At 48.7% G+C, this 21,966-nt stretch overlaps 2 protein-coding genes across 8 annotated transcripts in view; one reads left to right on the plus strand and one right to left on the minus strand.

Annotated features, from left to right (window-relative positions):
- The window catches only part of SYNPO2L (synaptopodin 2 like), a 41,747-nt gene extending 20,729 nt beyond the window's left edge, over positions 1-21,018 (minus strand). The window contains exons 1-3 of the mRNA XM_040607530.1: positions 18,875-21,018; positions 4,160-4,311; positions 694-1,355 (exon numbers count right to left, since the gene is read on the minus strand). Of these exons, the coding sequence (XP_040463464.1) occupies positions 694-1,355; positions 4,160-4,311; positions 18,875-18,979 (919 nt within the window). The 5' untranslated portion in view covers positions 18,980-21,018. The remainder of the gene's footprint in view (positions 1-693; positions 1,356-4,159; positions 4,312-18,874) is intronic.
- A 141-nt stretch (positions 21,019-21,159) lies between these two features.
- The window catches only part of SEC24C (SEC24 homolog C, COPII coat complex component), a 37,684-nt gene continuing 36,877 nt past the window's right edge, over positions 21,160-21,966 (plus strand). For all 7 annotated transcript variants that reach the window (XM_040606714.1, XM_040606716.1, XM_040606717.1 and 4 more), the window contains exon 1: positions 21,160-21,262. The gene's annotated coding sequence lies outside the window, so the exon portion shown is untranslated. The remainder of the gene's footprint in view (positions 21,263-21,966) is intronic.

Below are 21,966 nucleotides of genomic sequence, written 5' to 3' on the forward strand. Positions count from 1 at the left end.
GCTTAGAGTAAGTGCCTGGGCAGAAAACATCCTCTGAAAGTTGATATGGACAAATCCCTCTCTGAGATTGACAGGGTGAGAGAAATAAATGAGCTACTGACACCACTTTCAGGGCTACAGTGGCTGAAAATTATATCTACTCGGTCCTTAACCATGCATAGTACTACATGCCTCTGTGCCCATGGAGAGCTGAGCTGAGCTGAACAGGGGGGTCCTTGGGACCCCCTCAGAACAAGCGCCCGTGCTTGGACACACAGCTAGCTTATGGAACAAACCGAGCTGCTGTGACATCTCTGAAAGGCCAGGCCTGAGAACTTTAACCCTCAACTTCTTTCCTGATGATTTCCCTTGAGACTTCTTCAGCCCAAAGTACTGAAGACACCAATGACCTCCACCCTGTTTCCACAACATAAAGGTACTATAGCACAGCTGGTTGTGTGGCTGCAGTTTCTGGGACTGACTCCCAGATCTCAGACCATTTCTCTTATCTGTTCCTTGGGACATTTTGGGTGGGGTAGCCCCCAGTGCAAAGCTGCAATAGGAAGCCCCATTCCCTGCAGGTTGGACTTGACACTGCTTCTTCCCAAGACAGAGAGGAGATAACCCACTTGACATTTGCAGGAATGAGGCTTTTGGAAGGAAATCAAGCGTAGAAAGAGGGCATGGGTGAGTGGTGGGGTGCAGAGGACTTACTGGCCTGCTTGGCTTTTTCCATGTATGTGGTAGTTAGGTCTTCATCAACCGGGTGCTCCACTGGCCCCACCATGGGGATGAGATGGCGTTCTGCCCGGATAGCCTTGGTGGCATGGGGCAGGAGCATTGCCTCTGGAGAAGGCTCCTGTCCCTCTGTTGATGGTGGCCGCAACTGTCCCTCGCTCTCCGAGAAAGGAGTGTCTGTGCGGCTGCCAGGTGGGCAGGCAATCTCCCTCTTGGCCACCCCGCTGGAGCTGGTCACCTCGGCTCCCTCCTGCAGAGCAGCCTCTGGCATGCTCTCATAGCCGCTCTGTTCGGACAAGGACACCTCATCCTGAGGCCCGTCCGCCTTGTTGTTGATGCTATCGGGTGGTGAGCGTGGGCTCCTCTTGCGAGCCCGGCGGTGCTTCTCCTGGGCCACATTGTCGGCATCGCTGTCTGTCTCACCATAGTAGGCCTCACTGTCCGGCGGGGAGGTGAGGCTCTCCAGGTGCCTCTGTGACCTCCGAGGCTGCGAGGGCTGTGTGGTGGCCGGGGCTCCTGCCAGTTCAGGGCTGAGTAGCTGCGCGGGGGGGTTGAGCGGGGATGGTGGGGAGCGCACTCGCTGCCCTGGAGAAGGAGAGCGCTGGAGCCGTGGGCCAGTCTGGTCCCCACCAACTACCCTGTGGGGAGAAGGAAAAGCAGTGAGCAAGGTCTGGTTGGTGGGGCTGAGCTGGAAGAAAACTCCCACATGTGAGAGGGGAGTAAGGATTGAGCTGCTGTTTCAGGTGTCTTTCGGGTGGTACAGACACCTGAAATGCAGACACCAAGGGCAGACTCTTCTCTGACATCAACTACACACTCTCCTAATTTTCTGCTTCATGGCTCTTTGAAAACTAAGTGTTAAACACTTGAAAATCAGAATGCCCTAAGAGCATAAAAATCTGCAGAGCCAGCTTAATCAGCTCCCCAGGCATTTCTCCTGGGGAGGTGAATTCCTGTAGAGCAAACATTCCCCAGGACTGCGGGATGTAGCCCCACAGCCTGCCACTTGCCGGGGACACAGCTGGTGCCTCAGCCACCACACTGCCCTCCAGCTGTTCCTGCAGCTGGGACTGCACCCTGGAGCTTGTCAGCTCTTCGGATCCGGGGGGGCGGGGGGGGGGGGGCACCCCCAAACGGCTTTCATTCAGAGTGGGCTCCAAACAAAGAAGTCGGTGCTGTTTGTTTGTCCTGACCTCTACTTGGGAGTTAATAGGAAATACTTAAGAGAAAAAGGCCCGTATGTTTTCTGGGGGTAGGACTCTGCTGTCCTGTGGTGGGAGTCCAGCGGGATATGTGGCCAGCTCGCTGCGGGACTGCTTCGCAAGCTAGCTGCCAGTGCCTGGGTTTGACAGTCACACCAGCCAGCCCAGTCCATGGTGGCATTCGCCTTTGCCTTAGGCACAGGCTGTAAGTCAGCTGGAAGGATGACTAGGGCAGGGGCAGGGCAGCCCTAGCCCTTGCTGACTGCCAGGAGGGAGAACCTGGCTATGCTGATGCGAGAAGAGCCACCCTGTCCTCCCTCTCCTCAAGAGTGAGTCTGGATTTCAATGGCAGTTTGACTCAGACCACACAGATAGGGCAGGGAACTTCCCTTGCCAGAGTCACCGGGGCTTGTTAAGAGTTATAAAGGAGCCTAAGTATTTGCCTCCTGAGCATGCATACCGGGAAGCTAGGCAAACAGAATTGCCTCTGTAAAGCTGTGGAATTCATGGCTTGGATCCAAATCCTAAACTGTGAAAAATTTATACTCATGTCAAATGCAAACCTTTGTGGAATCTAAGGGTGGGACAATTTCTCCAACGGTTTATTTTTTTAATAATATATGCTGTTATGAACTCTCACTAGGAACAAACTCAAAGCCCGCCAGGCAAGGCAGAGCAGTCCTTCCTCTTCTTTAAATACTCAACCAGGTAACTGAAAAGCATTACTGCTTGTAGGCCAGTTTCTCTTGTTCCACACTGTCAGATGGCAGTCTCTCTCCCTGCCTCCCTCTCTCTCTTCACACGCACCCTGCACTGACAAAAATACACATATGGCCTTGCATGCTCCACAGTCATCCAGCTACCCCTCCTTTCTGAACAGGACTGTTGGTGTTTTCTCTGGGAACATAAATATGAAGTGGGAATAGATGTGATCAGAAAGCAATATTTGATGAGTTCACCACCACCCCATGGTGAAGCCAACTGGTTACGTTATTTCCAAACCATCCAGTGTTGGCTCCCAGAGGGCTGCGAGAAGCCTGCCTTTGTCACTTTGCTAATTCACAGTGTGCTGATTTTGGCCCATTGGAATTTGCCCAGGCACCTGTTGGCTGCAGATAGGCTCCCGATGGGGTGAGATAAGGCCTTGGCAAGGGACCAGGAGCTATTCTGGACACGTTGTTCAGGGCTCATACATCCCACCTAATCACAACGAGGGTATAGGGTGAGCACATCAGAAGGCACCAGTGCTTTCCCTGAAGCCAAGGGGAAGATCCTACATGCTCGGGCTTTCCTCCTCTGAGCACTGCCCACCTCTGCCCCTGCTTTACAGATGCCAGCAACCAGTGTGGCTCTCCCTTCCCCACTGCTCACAGTGCTCTGTCTTTTTGGGGCTGTAGAAAATCACATCTCCCAGCCCCCTTCACCAAGGCCTTATTTCTTGAGGGTGACTTCTGTTTTGGCAATAGTGTGGACTAGCTGGGACCTCGCACAGCTTTGCTGCCTTTGCCTTTATATGATTCAGTTACAGCTCAGATGTAGCGCATGCATGCATCCAGCATCCTTATCCAGCATGCACTGATGCACTGGGTTAGCTTAGCACAGGTAGAACCAGGGACATTACTGGGACCATTTTTGTGCTTAAATTTGAGCCTGGTCTCCAGTATTCCACTGGATTAGAGACTGCCAGAGATATTTCTGAGGATAAAAAAGGACTCAGCTACACAGCTCTTATCTTTGTGGAAGTCAGTTCACACCCTGTCAGACTACAATGGCCTGCTGTAGTAAATACTTGGATAATCTTGTCTTGGCTCAATTATCCAATGTGTAGTCAAATCCATTTCTACAGAACAGTTATTTACCCAGAATGAACTGGAGTCTCTGTTAATTGCTGAGATGAACTGCCCTATGGCATCTGCTTGCCTGGAGCCTAAATTGCTCGTTCTTTGCAGCATAGCCCTCACACTGCAAATATTTCCCTCCAGCCTGAGGGGCAGGGGCAGGGAGGTCTGGGGTCAGTTCAGCCCCAGGGCCAGGCACTCTGGAGAGCAGCACAGAGACAGTGCAAAACTTTTGGATGGCCACATTAGCCGTGGAGAAGTCCTTCTAGTACACCTTACAGTATGAAGAAACCAAAGGCTTCCTGCCTGCCTTCTCCCTGCTAGGCATGGAGAGCTGCTGCACTGGATGAAGCTGCCCTGCTGCCTGCACTGTCACAGCACTGGCACTTGGGAACAGATTACCTTTTCACACGGATGTTGAGCATGCCATTGGAGGAATCGATGATCTGCATGGCAGTAGCATGGGAGAGGCCAGCACATGACTTCCCATTGATAGATACTAGCACATCATTTTCCCACAGTCCTCCACGGCACGCTTTGCTTCTCTTCCGGATCTGAAAAGGCAGAAGAGAGAGGGCAGGGATGAAGGGAAGAACAGTAGCTATTTCATTCAGTTGCTTGTCTCCTGCTGGCCCTTCTATTGCTCTGTCCCTGACAGAATAAAATGAGGCCTAAGACTACTGTGCTGCCAAGGTGGAGGACCAGTCCTCTTGGGCGAGTCCTGGCTGTGCCTTTCGCTTTCTGTATTCCTGCTAATTCCAAGAGTCGCTTGGATGAGCATAGGCCTGACCTGATCATCAGCCCAATTCGACTCCTTCAGTGCTGATGAAAGACTCAAGAGCATTCTACATGCTCTTCTCCTCTCATTCCCTATCTCCTAAGTTGTGTAGGGAGTCTGTGTTTCAGAGAGGGAACAGGAACTCTTTCTAGACTACCCCTGTACATGGCTGTGTGTCCTTCTGTACACCCCTACTGTGCTTCCTTGGTATGATCCCTGATGCTCACACAGAGCCCTTGCAGGTACCATCCTTGGGGAAGCTGACATCAGGAAGAGATGGTGGCTCCACGACACTGCCTGTTGTCAAGCATTCCTGCTCTGATGGCTTTGGCCAATGTATTTCTGGACATCTGCATCAGGCCGTATGATGTCCTGTTACACAAGTGTAAACTTGGAGTAAATCTTTAGCCTTAACAGGAGCTGTGCAGGATATGCATTGCTATATCTGAGAATGTGGTCTGGGTCCCTAGTTCCAGGCTAGTTCCTAGATCTGGCCTTTCATGGCCATCTTACACCAAGTGTTTCCTCTCTCTTTTGTTCTGTCATCCATCAGTCAAGCTTCTCACTGAAACCCCCAACCCAGCCTAGCTTTTCTGCATAAGCAAGCAAGCAAGCAAACCAAGAGCCCACTGAGCCCAAAACCACAGACCTCTTCCATATAGGCAAGAAATTAGATAGTCTTGTAGGACAGCTTGGCACCCATAATGCACTCATTTTGCACATAAAAGAACAGCCGAGTAAAAACACTGGGTCAGGGCCAATCAGGCCCTAGGTAGTAATACACTGGATTTGTAGATGCTTCTAGAATATTTTTTCAGATCTCGCAGTTAAGTGGGAGACAAATCTGTGCAGAGCTGTTTAACAGAGGGTGCAGTACACAAACTGTGGCAGACCCCTGCAGAGAGGTCATACACAGCAGGGCACCTTCTCCCATATTTCACAGCCTTGCTGCTTGGGCAACCAGACTCTGCTATAAAATCACACAAGCTACTTTGCCCACACTCCCATGGCAGCCCCAGGAGAGACAAATGGATGTGAGAGGATTGCTGCCCTGTCATTGTTCTTGCAGGGGCAGGAGGGGAGCAGGAAAGGAGAGGGCTGGAGCCTTGCAGAGGTCCTGCGGCGTAGCTGCCCGGTCTTGGGGCCCAGGCCCACTGCACCCACGGGGTGTGCACACACCCAGGGCTCAGCTCTGCTGGCTCATATTGAGTAGGCAAGGGCAGCACTCCTCCCAGGTCAGCCTGTCAACAGGGCTGAGAGGTGCTGGGGAAGAAGATGGAAAGAGGAGGGCTATGCTCCAGTTGTTTGTGTGTTCACTGGCACTTTATCATTCTGTAGCCTCTCCAGCCTGACCCCAAATTTTGCCTGCATGCTTAAAATAGGGTCTGGCTCATCCCAGCTGCCACATCCATCAGCCTCTGTCATTTCAGTCCTTTATCTCTCTCCTTGTTAATATAAGCCTGGAATGAGAACGTGTGGGTCTGTAATGAACTACTGCTGAAGAACCACTTTTCTGCTGTTACAGTATAAATGCTGCTTCCTGATACTCCCTCAAGGTGCAGCTGTTAACTGAGAAGAGTTAGCAGACACATTTTCCAGTACTGTCTACCAATACAGCAGCTAATGCAGAGAGTTAGGGAACTGAAGGAGGGTCTCCTTCTGGTATTCCCCAAAAGGCCAACTGCTGCTCCATGGGCAAGTGCTCGATGCTTAGCACTGGATGGGAATACACTTGCTGAGGACCTCTCCCAGTTATGGAGCAAGGGAACTGGGGGTTAAAGGCTGTCAGCAGGTGCTCAGAGCATTCCTCACATCCCATTGTACTCCTCCATGCTCACTGAAACTGAGGGGATGTGGGCTGATGACCACCCAGAGCAGAGCCAATAAGCTTCCTGCGATCCTCTAGTCCCACAGTAGAGCAGGACTTTGCAGGCAAGTGTTTGGGATTCCCAGGCAGGGAGGGACAGGCTGGGCTCACGACACTGTGTTGCTGCTTCAGGCACCTTTAGATCACATAAACCTGGTGGGACGCAAGCTGCCCCACTGGGGCTGAGCAAGGTGAGCAAGCAACGCATTTCTTTTGCCATTAGTAAAGGTGCTGGCTCTGGCTTGGTCTGTGCTCAGATTTTACCAGGGTGGCAGAAGGCCCACGCACTAAAGTAACTATGGTTACTTCAATACTGTTGCAGGAGCCTGCAAACTAGCTCTATATATAATCCAGGAGAAGACTCCTCCCTGTCTCCATTCCTCTTTGGGAAAAGAGGCCTTCTTCCTGTGCTGGAAGAGACCTACAGAGCCTGAAAACAGCATGTAAATGTTCCTGGCTGTCCGTCTCCCACAGGTTTATAAACCCCTCCCTGGAAGTTTATGAACCTGCTTCCCAAGGGCAGAGGGACACAAAACTATTCACAGCTTCATTTTAGTGACAAACTCCCACCCCACCGCATTTGCCAGGGAGGAAAACAATGGGGCTAAATGCAGAAGAAAATTGTGCTGGGAGAGAAGGAAGAAAGCACTTCATATAGAAAGGACAGGACTTAATCCACAACCGTGACAGCAGGGTGCAGTGTGCAGGAGGCTGGAGAGCTTCTGGACAGAGACCAGCACAAGCCGGACAGTTTTTAATGACTGCCAGGACGGTTCTGCAGAGACATTTAATGACAGACAGCCCCTAGCCTGCACCTCTCACTCACAACGAAGGCAGCACTGAGCCTCTGAGGCTCCAGGCCAGGGTGGCTGCCCAGTGGGAAAGCCAGGCTGGCTGCCCACCCTGAAGGTCAGGCTGCCCTCAGGCTCAGCCACTTGCTCCCCATGTCCAAAAGATGCCCTCTCCTGGGCACCCAGTGAGGCACGAGGCGTCACCCACAGGCAGCTTCTGCTTAGGCTGCAGACAGGTTGGAAGGTGTCACCCAGGAGCTGTTCTGACGAGATGGGAAAGGATGGGAAATACGGCATTTCAAAGAGAAATCCACTCTGCTTCCTGTAGCAGATCCCCGGACAGCTTTCTTGTGCCAGTGAGAGGCAGCAAGGACGGATTCTGACAAGTTGTCAGGGCTAGCCCTAGACCTGGCCCTGGGGGGCTGCACTCTTCTAGCACATACTGCATGGATTGACCTCTCCTTTTGCAAGGAGGACTCCACGCATTCTGAGCCTCTCGTAACTAACTGCATGTTACCCTTTCCGCCCCATGCCTCAGTGGACACACTCCCCCATGGCACACCTTGGCTCACATGGGAGGAATGTCCTGTTTAGATTTCAGCTGGGTTTAGGGAATCCCACTTTCAGGGCCTCATTGATTTATGCTAGTGGAAATGCAAATCAGTGTGGAAAAGGGAAACTATAAAGTCATGAAACACATTTACTCAGAAGGTTGTCCTTCTCACTGCCCTCTCAGCAGGACTTCTGTTGTGACAAAAGAGCTCTTGTCAGAGAGGTTTGGGTGTCTGCAGCACCTAGGTACCTGTACATACATGTGCATATCCTGTTTCATTACTGTGCCCTCTTCCTCTCATTGATCATATTGAACCAGACAGGAGGGAAAGGACAGAAGCAAGCAGCTGAGAGGAAAAAAGGAAAACGATGAAGGCAGCAAATGAGGAGGAAAGGAAGAAGGAAAGGTGGTGAAGGGAAGACCAGTGCCAGGAGAGGCCAGGAAGGCCAGGGTCGGGATCAGACTCTTACAGTACATGTTTCCTTGTACAGCCCTGGGGAGACAAAAGGACATGCTGATTATTGGACGTGTCTTGGGGGAATTCGGCCTGGCTTTCGGGAACAGAATGCAAGAGAGGAGGGGGTCAGATGCAACTTGGCAGCATCTGTCCTTCAGTAGGGCCTATATTTAGACACTGGTATGTGGGGGGTGAACACACGCTGGGATGCTAAGTATAGAGTAATCCTGATAGTAACTCAGTGGCTTCACATCTTGCCTGAATACAGCCCAGGGAACCTGTCTTGAAACTTTGCAACCACTCTCCCTGCTGGTCAGCACCACTTCTTCATAAGAAAGGAAATACGCTGTGGGTGATCAGAAGTGGTTTGCAGTGCCTTTCAGGAATAAACTGTAATAGGTTCATGCCACTTTCCCTCTTGCCTCCCCCAGGCACCTCCTACCTCCTCTCATCAGGAGAGCTCAGTCTTTAAGGTAGGAAGGCAAATTACATTATCAGTCTTCCCCTCACCTCCTAAAATCTTTCCAGCAGCAATCTAGCAAACTCAGGCCAAGTCAGAGCTGTATACTCAGTACAGCTCATCTTCCCATCCAATGCCCTTTCCACTCTCTGATTACACCTCTCATCACACAGCTGCCCCCCTTCCCTCAGCAGCTACAATGCCATGGGGTCCAACACTCCATGGCAACCTGGCAGTTTAAATTTCATTCCCAGCCTTATGTGAAATGTAGTCCTGTCACAGGGTTCCCGTGGAGAGGTAAGAACTGCCTTGTTGTAGTATAAAGCAGTATAAAGCATTACCAAAAGGGAATGAACTCGGGCAGGAGCCGACCGGCATTTGGGTCTGCTCCTCCCAGAACTTCCCACTCAGCTGAACCACAAACGCAGTACTTGCTAGATACAAGAGCAGAAACAAACACCCTCCACCTCTTCTTTCTGAACTTCTGTATCGACATCATTTTGGTTACTGGAACAGTTTGTTTCTCCTCGAAGGCCACGCTTCATCTTTACTTTTCCAAGGAAGGATACCCCTGTGGCTAAAGCACTACAGTGGGATTCAGGAGACCTGGATGACTTTTTGTGTGACCTTGAATAAAACAGTGAGACTGTGATACATACATGACAGGTGCTTGGAAATCAGGACATTTTTCAATAGTCTTTTGCTCTGGCTCTTAAATTTTGTCTCAGCTGCCCACCTGAACAGAGAGATCTACTAATATGCTTTTTCTGTGCCTTGTCTGTTAGTTATGTGAATAACATCACATCTTCATGGCAATGCCGTATTCTTCTTGGAAGCTATTTTACAGGAGAATATTTACTCTAATCCATTATAATTACACTAACCATTACAATTACACTTCTCTATTTAGTTCCAATAACTTCCTGACCAAACACTGTATTCCTGTTTAAGAGGTAATGCTGGATGACTTGCCTCTTGGTAAAGTAGGTCCAGCGCCTCTGCAGACCTACTTCACAGGTCATCCACAGTGAAGCTTAATTAAGGAGTCTTTGTATAGAGAAAGAAGAGAGAGTACACACACTTTCTGGGGTGAACACAGCAAGGGAGGGTGGTGAAAGAAGGTCTCTCGAGTGGCAGGACAGACCTGGGTGGCTTCTGGGCAAGAGGTTTAGAGATCAAGCTTGCTAGTGGCCGAGGATGCTGGTGCTGCCAATCGATTACACATGAGGCTACTGTAATACGTTACTTCCCAGAGTGTACTGGTGAGGGGGATAATGCTGTTCAGTGTGGGAAAGAGAGAACAGCTTCTTAGGTGTACTAGTCTTAATTCTGATTTGTACCAGAGGATACAAGCTGATAAAAAACAAATGCAAGCAATCAGGGGTTGTTAGTTTTCTCTCTCTGTTGAAATCAAGTGCCTTAATACAAGCGGTGGGGGGGAAGAGATAAACAACCGCAAACAATTCACATTCTTTGTGCCTGAGCAAAGGGTTTAGTGAGGGACTTGTTGCTGCAAACAAGTATCTAGTCAGAGTTGGCTGCAGGTAGATAAAAAGAGGCTTTATCTCCATGGTCTTCTGTTACCTGACAGATTAGCTGAAAAGTGAGTGAAGTGTAATACCAGTGACAATAATGCTACATGTACCAGAAGAGGTACTAAAAGTACTTGATAAGCATTTTACTCTCAACAGAGTAAACAGCAGGATATCAAGGGGTTTTTTTGAAGCAAGGATTCAGAAGGAACAGGTATGTTTGTCAAAAAGCAGGAATCCCAGTGCCCACATCTAATTGCCAGGAGAAAAGAAACTGTTCAGAAGAAACACGCTTATACGTGTCCCCTGTAAGTCCTCTTCTAGAGGCTCGACCTTGCTCCTTTTAACATAAAAGATTTTAGGATCAAAATCTAAGGGAGTTAGAGCTCATTAAGCAAATCTAGCCACTAAAATGTCTTCTTAAAGAGACAGGCACTGAACTGGGACAGAAAGAGTGAGGCAGCCTTGAACATAGGCCAGAGTCATCCAGAGACATGGCTTCAGTCCTCCAGAACAAGGTGTTCTCAGCCTTAGCACTGCACACTGGTACTGTGCTCTAAAGGGCAGGGAGGATATACAAGCTCTGAATAAAACCCTTACTCAGAACAGAGGACTCTTTTCAGCTGCTACGAATTGTTGAACAGCAGCAGTCTTAAGTATAATATGCCTGCACAGTATTTACACTGAGACAGGGCAAACTGGAAGACATACCTACTACTATTTTGATAGAATGAGAACACAACAAAAAAACCCTTATGTCTGCAAAAAGTTACTGTACAGGAGCATTCGCCATATTTGTAAGTGTGGGTTACTGTACCAAAATGCAGCACCCACTAACCCTAAGAGAGCCTCTCAGGAATGGTCTGAGGAGGATAAGCACCATTGTTCTGCAGTGGCAAGCACAGGATCAGCCACAGGTACGGATTAGACAAGTACTCCATTCACCTGAAGGAATTCCTTGGGAACTTTGGTACAGAGACCTTCCAATGCTTTGCATTTTGTAGCACAGGCATCTTGTAGCAAAGGCATCCTGTAGGTGTGAACGTCCAGGAAAAAAACAGGCTCAGCCTTCATAGATGTGTTCAGTAGTTCTAGCAAGCAGCAGGTTGAATAATGCCAGCGAATGAACCTGGGCTCTGGACCACAACTGCCTGTAGCATTAAACGGTTGAAGTGATCCTTGGCACATATTTGGCTCAGGCCAGCTAATGCTTTCCAGAACAATTCCCAGGCATACTTTGGGAGCTAGAACAGACCATACCCAGAGCCACTGCCGGTGGGCAGCTTGCATGTGGCCATCTTGTTTGGGAGAACAGGTTAATTGCTTGGCTTCATTCCACTCTGTAGCAGCTAGCATCGGTGCCAGAGAGTGGTCCCAAGTACATTGAATGCACCAGGTATAGACGTAGCTTGTATAGTTTCACCACAACTGATGACAGTCATCATGAAATCCAGATGACCTGAGAATCTTCCAGGACTCCTGCCTGCTAATAGGCAAATAGGATGTGAAGATGAAACTGCTCAGACTCTTCACCTCTGCAAGGAGGAGAGAGAAGGCTTTTCTAGCAGTGTTCTTCAAACAGAAGTCTTGGACAACTTGTGCAAGCAAAAAGCAATGGGCAGCACAGCTGTGGTCACACAGCAGAGGAGAAACAATTGAGGACAGTAATGTATGAAAGACCAGGAGCCAAGTTCACACTTTGTCATAAGCATGATTGCCTCATGTCCTTTTGAGGGAAGGTAGGAAGCGAAAATAAAGAATAAACACAGAGTGAAGTGGCTTGGGCAGTGAGAAAGGAATAGTTCAATAAATGGTTAAAGATTATCTGAGAGTAAACAAAGAGTATAAATCAAGATGCTAACAGTTAGAGGGAATGGCATAACCACCGATCCAGTCCACCCACACGATCTGCTCTCTGTACTTATTTTGGGAGGGATCTCCTGTGTAAGGTTACTTCCCTCGCAGGTTGCTCCAAGCCCCACTGAGGCACAAGGAATTGCAAACCAAACCATTAGCTGATACAACGAGCAACGATGATTTGCAACCATAATAATCTGGATTTCTGTTTAGACCACCTTTTTTTCATTGTCCTGAGGGTCCTATCCCCTCATCTCTGTTGGGAAGGAAGAGCTCGGGTCCCCTTCCAAACTCTGCACCTTGCTCACTGCTGTCCCACTGCTGTGCAGAGCTTGCAGCTCTCTGGCCAGACAGCAACCGTGGAGCCCCCCACATTCCCCCAGCATGTGGTGACTGCCTGGGTCCAGCTGCTCCTTGGAAAGTTCCACAGGTGCCGCAGCCCATGTTCCCTCACTGGCAGCCAAGGATGGCACCTGCCTAAGCACTGACAGGCCATAAAACATGCCCAGGAGCCCTCCCAAAGCTGCCTGAGGCACTCCTTCCACAGCCTGGCAGACACATTTCACCCTCCAAAACCAGCGTTAGTGACTGATACAGACTAGGCTGCCAGCAGTGCTTTTTTAGGTGTGACAGTAAACATTTGTGAAAACAGAGGAAGAACAGCCTGCCCACTGAAAAGGGGAGAGGAAGAGAAGGTGCTTGCCAATCTGGAAGCCATCAGACCTATTTGGGTTAGAGCTGGCACCTCTGGCAGGAATAATGTCACATGTCATGTGAATGAGACAGAGCAGCCAGGCTGTGGGTCACAGGGACCAGCGAGATGGCATACAGGCAGCATGGGTAGCTGGCAGAGGAGGCAGTAGAAACAGTGAATTGTCTGCAGAGAAACATACAGGAGAAAGTGGGGATATGTGAGAAAGAAGTAAAAAGGAGGTTGCAATGGACTGCTCTTAAATGACTAAACAATTCTTGGTTTAGAAGCTATACAGTCCTGCGTCACTGCTTCCCCTAACAATTCACTGCACTGCTGCGGAGTATTCGTACAAAACAGGGAACTGAAAGGAGCCTGTTGAGTTATGAGCACTAATCCCCTGTTGTTTCAGGTGCCATATTATTTACTCCAGTTCATAAACTGATCGCAGAAGAGTTTCAGTTCTTTTTCTAGACTGGAAAGTTGCTGCTGAACCACCCTGGTTAGTTGTTTTGTGCACATTTGGTCAGTGACAATGCTGTCCTATATTTGAGCAGTGCTGCTGGTTATTTGCCCAACATATGTTTGTAGACAGCAATTATATCTTTCAACCTTTTGCTAGGTGAAAGAAGCCGTCTCTCCTCCCCTCTCTTTCTACAGCTGCTCTACTTTACATTCATGTTTCTTGAAAGTGTCTGGCTCCATAGGTGTGATGTTTCTAGAGAATTCCCACTTGTGCATTAGACAGTAACATCAGTGCCTTCCTGTCTCAGTTAGATACGGCTACCTGAAGCTCATTTGTTTACATTTGCCTTTTTTTTCAGAGAGGCATCATTTTCACTGGCTCCTTATCCTCTTGTGATGCAATAATATGCCCAGGCCTTTCTCCTCTACTATCAGTACCAGCTGGAAAGCCTCCAGTTTCCACTTATTTCTTCAGTATTACTCGTGCACAAGACTGTGCTGGAGGTACAAGTAGCTTCTTTGTTTTGTTTAGTAAGTGACTGGGTTTCTCCCTCATGGAATAAATCTTGTTTTTTAGCAACAAACAAACCTAAAGGCAAGCTTGCATGCACTTGTGCCATCTTAAAGCTGCCCTGATCATCTTTGTAAAAATTATTTCCCTAATATAGTTATATGTTATGTTTCTGCTTTGGTTGATTATGGGCTTAATGCTTATGTCCCATCTTATGACTTTTCTCAGATGAGCTATTTTCCTTTCTGTTTAAAGTGCATTTGATGCACATATCCTTATTGCAAAGAAATCCTCCAGGAACCTGATAGTATTGTTCTCCCATACTCGCTTTTCAGAATGGGTGAACCTTCTTGTTACTTACAGTTTCTCTTTGCAAGAAATGCTGTACATGTCAGAACCATGTACTTTTCCCTCAGTCTTTCTAAAATAAAAATCTTGCCATCTGTGGATCATTTTTGTTTCTTGCTTTTTATGCTTATCTTTCTTCCCTGATGACTATTTCTGGCTGAAGATTAGTTGTGTTGTGTTGCTGTGTGCACCACAGCTACTGAGCTATACCAAATCAGCTTTATTTCGGTAAGGGGTAGTGTAAACTCCCACTGTACTTTATCTGCTTTGCCACGTAAGAGTTAAAAGGTTCATTAAGAATCACAATAAGCCGAACATGAATGCACACTAGTTCAATTGATTTCACTTGAAAGGACATTGCTGTAACTAAGAACAAAACGGAGATTTTATTTTCCTTTTGTGGTTCTTTACTCTTTGTTTCTCTAGTTCTCTGTATTCCAAGTCTTCCTGATTGCTGCAGAATTATTCATGTGCTCTGTTGACGTTTGATCCTGCTGTGTATCTGCCTGCTGAGCATATCGATGTCTGCTGTTCTTTCAGCTTACTTATTACTGAGTTGATATTTTAATACAACCCTAATTTAAAAATTATCTATTCTTTCCAGCTGAGGGCTCCCCAGACACTAATAAATTTTCTTTTGTTTCTTCTTGTTTCACCACTCTTACAATATCTGTTTTGATAAGACTGAATTGTTGAGGTACCCCTTTCATATACACATCAGTATGGTATCATTCATGTACACATCAGACATTTTTAGCACCCAGACACTGCAAATGATTGTTTGGGTAGAACAAAATAGTGTGTACTCTTGTAGGCAAGTTTAAGATGAAAGGAATAGACATTTACAGTCACAAATCTGGAACTATACAGTCAGTTGGAATTAATACCGACATTTCAGTCTTGCTTATGTTATTTCAATTTAAGCATTTTTTTCAATATCTATTGGGCACTGCTGGAAGAAGCAAGAGTGTTTCCCTGATCCCGAGGCGGGCAGAGCTGCTTTGGCTCCACAAGGTTACCTGAACATGAAGTTAGTTATGTACGACCCAAGAAGCTGTCCACAAGTACGTAATTCCAGCCTCTTACTCTAGGCATGTCCCTGAACCTGTCTAACCCACAGGGAGTCAGATGGCACGGAAGCTCTGTGGCAGCTGGATCCAGCATGTGAAGATCCAGCTGCTTTTCTACCCCTTTGTACCAGCTGGACTGAGGTTTAGAATTGATCCTTTGCTTGGTCAGATGGTTTAAACTACAGCTATGCATCCATCCCTTCAGTCGGTAGAAAAATGGGTTCACACTCCACTTTCAACATGTTCATTTACTTTATTTAGTTGCAGCCAGTTGGATACTTTGCACTAGAAAGGATGGTTTAAAATGCCTGCGCTTGCTGTACATTCTCAGTTAGCTGCAACTTGAAAAAAGACATTAATTTCAGCCATCATTGTGAATATCTCAGGATGAAACAAGCAATTGAGAGGCCCACCAATGTATTTGAAGAGGATTGAGAATAATGTTGAAAACATTCTAATGTCATTAAATATAATCTCATCTCCAAAAAAAAACCCCCAAAAAACAAAAGGAAAGAAAAGACCATACAGTGGACCCAAAGAATTTTCAGGAAAACAAAAAAAAAGATACAAAGAACAGCAATTAGTGATTGATTTTATCATAATCTCCATGTAGAGAAGCAATAAAAAGATGGTGATGATGTAAACATTAGAAAGAAGAAAGGCAAGAAGACTCTATGACTGTGTAAACTGATCATGGAAGATGATGAATTATGCAGGGCGTTACAATACAACATGAGTGACTCAGACAGGAAATCCCACCTTGTGCAACATTTAGTCTTTGGAATGCCTAGCTGCTTGATGTTATCAAATCTTCATTAGGAAACCATTTAAGATTTAGTCAGACAAGTAAAGCACTAGCTGCTCACAAATAATTACCTGTTTATGTGTGGGGTAAACCACCAGGGCTGTCAATTCTTATGAACTTCACAGAGCATGCTGATAATCAGCTGGGGTGAAAGAATTTCCCTCCGCATTGCATTACTAGAAAATGAGATGCATTGGCGAAGCTTACAACTTCCTCTGAAACACGTGCAGGAAACAAAGGGAAAAGGAAGCAGGACATGGAGTGACTGGTAACCTAGTCTGGTCTAACAATTCCAGGATCTCTACATGACTACAATGCATATCATTTATATATAACTTGTTACACTTGATTCATTTCCCACATTAGCTTTTTACCAATTTTTTTCATCAAGAAGGGTATACAGAAACAATTTGACTTGGCATCCAAGGGTAAGCATCTTTCCTTAGTGTTACTACTATGACTTTTCTAGTCTAGAAGTCGAAATTACCTAAATTGATAGCACTGGAATCCCCTGAGACACCAGCTGTACCTACTCAGTTATCTCCGGGCACCTTTCAGATATTCAAGCCTGTATCTCTTACCACATTGTCTCTAGATTCATCCATGTTCCTGTTCTGTCCCTCTCCATTCTGTCCAAACCTACAGGTTTTGCTGTAAGAACCAAAGCGCTAATATTTTTGTTCTGCTAAGGCAATCAGCTTACTAATAAACCCTCTCATTTGTCTAATCTGTCTCGCCATACACAAACAACACATTCCTCACCATACTAATGAACATCGCGTTGTTATGTGACCTTATCTGTGCTAAGCAGGCTCAATCTCAGTGACAACTCTCCCTGACCACACTTCCCGGTGCTGCCCAGTGGCACTGATCTCCTGGATGGAGGCCGAACAGAGCAAATTGCTCATCCACATAAGTCCCAGCTCTAAGAAACCCATAGAGAAACAGACAATACTGCCCTGTTTCTCTGTGCTATATCATACGGCCACAATCCCTGGTCAGGCTTCTTTAGTGATGGGATCATTCCCATCTTTGGCTCCTAAAATATCCAGACAGACAGTGTTAATGATGTTAAGAGTTTTGGAAGATGCTTTTCAGGCATCATTTTGGCCCAGACTTCATCCTGCTGGTGTCAACTGCAGAAGAATGAAGAGCTGATATTTCAGCTCAAAGAGGCGAAAACTGAGATTCAAACCTCTACTCTCTGCATAGTGAGAGGATGACAGTTAGGTTACTCCATGGCTCCTGGGGGTTTATTCTCTTCTAAGCAGTTTACATTCAGACATGATCTCACTGGGTTCCTGGTAAGGATCTGCAAATTCTTTCTTTGAAGACTTTTTAAATGGTGGTGCCCTTAAGACTGTGAGAAAGTATGGTCACCTGGATGCCATTAAATTCTGGACAGTAACAGACCTAAATATTAATTATAAAATCAAAGTCCTGCTTGAAAAACGATGTGTACTTTGAGCCTTAAATGGATTTGTATGAATTATATTTTCCATGTAATATCCCAGTATTGTAAAACACATATATATTCGTATTTCTAGGCTTAAGGTATGACACCCAGCTCTGGGTGAGAGCTACTTTGAGTTAATACCTTTCTGGAAGTGCTATTAATCCTTGAGCAGTATTCCATTCACTTAAGATGCAACTTAGCCTGGGTAATGGCTAGTTCTTGCCACTGTGCGGTCCTGAGTAATCTTTGTAAGACACTCAGTATCTCCTCCCTCTTCAGTCCCAATTTCTTGTCTACTGGGGGAAAAACAAGAGTCAAAATAATCCTAGACTCTATAGAGTTTATGTGGCCACTGAAAATCCCATTTTCCTAACAAATGCTGATACAGATATCTGTTTCAAGGATATTGAGTCTTTATCTTCAGCACTTGCATCTCCATGAGTATGTGCTGAAGTTGTTTTCTTGGAGAAAAATCTTCTTTCTCTATGTAAGAAACATCCGCTTCAGGGCCAAGGTATGGGATTCCAAACCATTTGGCAGAAATTACAAGCAAACACTCCTTGACCTGGGGTGAGCCAAATGACACAGAACATTTCATTTTCAAATTCTCTATCAGAGACACAGTCTACTTATGGAAACAGAAGGAGCTGGGCATAGCATTTTTTCATTCCTGCTGCTGGGTGCCTTCCAGTCAGACATCCCAAGATATCATTGTGTCAAGGCTATTGCAGCTGTTATGAGCTTAATAAACAGAGGACTTTTTTTCCTAATTTTGAAACTACTTGGTAGTCTTTATGAAAAGAGAACAGTAACAGCTGCTTATTAAAAGTAGTACAACTCAAGGTTCATATTTATTCCTTTTTTATTATTTCATCTCCCATCCAAACAACTGCTTTTCTTTAACTCTTGAAATGGAACCAATATTTGCTGCTTAGAGCATCAAAAATATTCACTTCAGACATTACTGAGAAAGTTTCACCAACAGAAGAGACCCTAAGAAATGTGCATCTATTTTGAAATCTGGAATATAGTAACAAAGCATTAGGGATAGTTGAACTGAATTACAAATATGGCTTTTGTTGATTCGATTTAATTTTTTTTCTTTCTTTAGCTGGATGTCTCACACAAGTACCAAAGCTTCCAAATTTGAGCCCTTTTTCCTGCTCTGTCACTATAGTTATCTCTCTGCTGACAAATGGGAAAAGCTGTACGGATTATAAAGTGTCTGAGCTGTACAGACCTGCACTGAAGCAGGTCTTCACCTGACGCTTGTCTCTACCTCAGCAGCATCCATTTCAGGACCCGTATCCCACCCCTCACCCTACCTGACCATTCCACCCAAGTCTTTCTTTTAAGATCTGCTGCCACAGTAAGGAGTTCCTGCATTCCTTAACAGTAGTGAAGATGCCAGACTCAGTAGGGATATCAGAGTTCAACAGAACAACTCTGCCCTCAGTTCACATCTCGAGGTCCTACCTTTGACACTTGAAGGGGTCTTTTCTGCTCTGAACCCCCTTGCAGCCGGAAACCCCAGGGGGCACCTCCAGACAGAGTGATGAGCATTTCTTCTTCAGCTCCCATGATTACTGTGCTTTGGATGTTTTTTGTCTTCCCAACTTCAAAACAGACTCCAGTTCTTAACAGACAGTATCTTCTACTCCCATCTTCACAGTTCCCACCACAACTCTCCAGTCCCCCAAAAGGCCCTCTGCTCACTTTCTCCTTCGAGTTCACTCACACACAGAAGAGGAGAGTTGAGACTGTCAAGCCCAGCCTTCACTGCTCTGCTGGACTCTCAGCTGCTGCTCTGCCTATGATTAGACATTTGATTCTGCTCTTGGTAAGGGGCCAGAGTTGTCCTATACACGTGTCATGTCAATCTCACCCTCTGTGCCCCCCCACATACATGATGGATCTCTCACCGGAGCGTGGCTGAAAATAGCACACCTCCTGTCTCTCCAGAGCTTTGTCTGACACTCTTAAAGCTGGAAGCATTTCAGTGAAAATTTTATTTCCACTTCCCATTCCAAATGCAAACCCTGGAGTGACCCAGCACTCAGGATTCATTAGCATGAGCTTCAGGCAAGGATATGACACAGGCACAAACTTGTGTAAGATCAGGTGCACCTGACCCCGAGAAACTGAACAAAAACAGCTTGCAAGTGATGTGCTATCCACTTGTGTTTTCTCCGTGCAGCTAGTGTTACTACACAGTAGCACTATGTGTCTGTCCCAAAAACCACAAGCAGACTATAGATTTAACGTGCTCCCTCTGCAGCTTGCTGCTCCCTGACATCCCCAACAGCCACTCCTAATATTAGACACTGGAACCAGAATAGCCAGGATTAGCTACACAGATGGGATTCAAACAGTTCTCTGCAGGGCACCACATAGTCCCAAATGGCCAAAAGAACAGCATCGCAGCTGGGTCACAGACAGCCCTTTAACCTTTAAAGGTGATCTAGTCCAACCCCCCTGCCACGAGCAGGGACATCTTCAACTAGATCAGGCTGCTCAGAGTCCCGTCCCACCTGGCCTGGAGCATTTCCAGGGATGGGACATCCACCACCTCTCTGGGCAGCCTGTGCCAGTGTTTCACCACCCTCACTGTCAAAAATTTCTTCCTTGTATCTGGTCTAAAGCTACCCTTTTGTTGTTTAAAATTATTACCTTGTCCAATCACTACAAGGTCTACTAAAAAGCCTGTCCCAATCTTTCTTACAAGCCCCCTCTAAATACTGAAAGGCACAGTAAGGTCTTTCACGGCCTTCTCTTCTCCAGGCTGAACAACCCCAGCTCTCCCAGCCCGTCTGTGCAGCAGAGGTGTCTGTCCCTGACCGTGTCCATTGCCCTCTGGACCCGCTCCAGCGGCTCCCTGTCTCTCCTGTGCTGGGGCTCCAGAGTTGTACGCAGCACTGCAGCGGGGTCTCACCAATGCCGACTCCTTCACTACTTTTCTTTTAGGACCCCGACAGACAAGACCTCCTGGCTATCCCGAGGCACCTTGATCCCCCAGAGTTACAGGAGGAATAAAATTCATGTTCCCCCTTTGCTGCAGGTCTTAAAACATATTTTTCTGTTCAGATCCAGAGGACATACTTTTCCTTCTTCTGCACGTGTGTAGGTCTCAGTGACTAACAAACGCTTCACAGCTCGCTGCTGCACGCTCAAACCCTAACAGGCGAGGGACGCGGTTTTGCTGCGCCACCAGCTGCTCCATCGCCGCCCTTGCACCGCCGCGGGGCCGGTAGACACCGTTACCGGGCAGCGAACAGCCCTTGCACCGCCACGGCCACTGGGTGCAGGAGGGGCCCGGAACCCTTCGGCAAGGCCCTCCCCAGGCCGCTGGCTAGACGCAGGGCCCGCAACACCGAGGCCCAGCCGTGCCCTCCGCCCTAGCTCGGCCGTTCCTGCGGCCGAACGCCGGTTCTCGGCCCGTGCGAGAGGCTGAGGAAACAGTCCCCACGGCTGTGCCCCCCGCCACGGCCGGGGCGGTCCCCGCGGGGCTGCCCGAGGCCAAGGGGCGGGGCGGGGCAAGCGCGGCCTGGCCTAGCCATCGGCTGCGGAAGAGGCGGCCGGACCTGCCGGCACCGCCGCGGCCGGGCCCAGCGAGGGCCCAGAACGAGAGCACTGCCACCGCACAGGCCCGCGGCGGCTCGGCCGCTATCCGCCGCCGGCGTGACGTCAGCACGGCGGGCGGAGGCGGTGCGCGCGCTGCCTGGCCGAGGGCGCCTGCGCAGCATCCGGGCGCTGCCGGGAGGGGCGCGGCGGCGGCCGGGGGTTGGCGGGGAGTGCGGACGTGGCAGGCGGCGGGCGGGGGAGTGCCGTGGCCGGGAACCGGAAGCGGGCCCGGCAGCAGCGGCGGTGAGTGAGGCCGGGGGGCGGCTCTCGGGGTCGGCGGCGGGGGACACCGGCCGTACGGGTGCCCCTGGGGCGGGCGAGCGGCTGGCACTGTGCCCGGCGCCTCGGTCGGGGCCTGGGCCTGGGCCTGAGGCGCTGCCGCTCCCCTCCCCGCCGGGGAGTTGCGGCCTGGCGGTGCCCGGCCCGGTGGCACGTCCGGCCCGCCGCGCCCGGCCTCCGCAGGGCCTGGGCTTTTCCCTGTAACGCGTCCCGGCGGGAGCTCCGTGGCTCGGTTTAGCGGGTGTCGGCCTGCGGGGCCTTCTCTGGGGCACGGGCTGCGCGGGGGGCAGCCGTCGGCGTCCCGCCCTGGTGCGGCGAGCCCCGGGGGCGACGAACCGGACCGGCGCTCGCCCCCGGCGCGGTGTTTTGTGCCGGGCCGAGCGCGCGGTGAGGCAGGTGTCCCCTCTGCAGCGTCCCTAATCTCGGGTAATCCGCGGTCCTGCCCCCGGTTCCGTGCCGCTGGAGCTGCCGTTCGGTCCAGGCGTGTGGAGGGGGGGTCCCGTGCCCGGTGGCGGAGCCCGGCTGCGTTTGGCAGCTTGGCGGCTGTCTGGGGCTTTGCGGGAGGAGGGAGGAAAGGGATGGAGGGGGCATGACCGAAATACAAGTGTAGTCTTGAAAAAGCGCTTATGTAAGGTTCCATGTCGATGGGCTTTAAATGTGTTTGTTTT

Source organism: Falco naumanni, chromosome 9 (assembly GCF_017639655.2).
Source record: "Falco naumanni isolate bFalNau1 chromosome 9, bFalNau1.pat, whole genome shotgun sequence".
Taxonomy (NCBI): Eukaryota; Metazoa; Chordata; class Aves; order Falconiformes; family Falconidae; genus Falco; species Falco naumanni.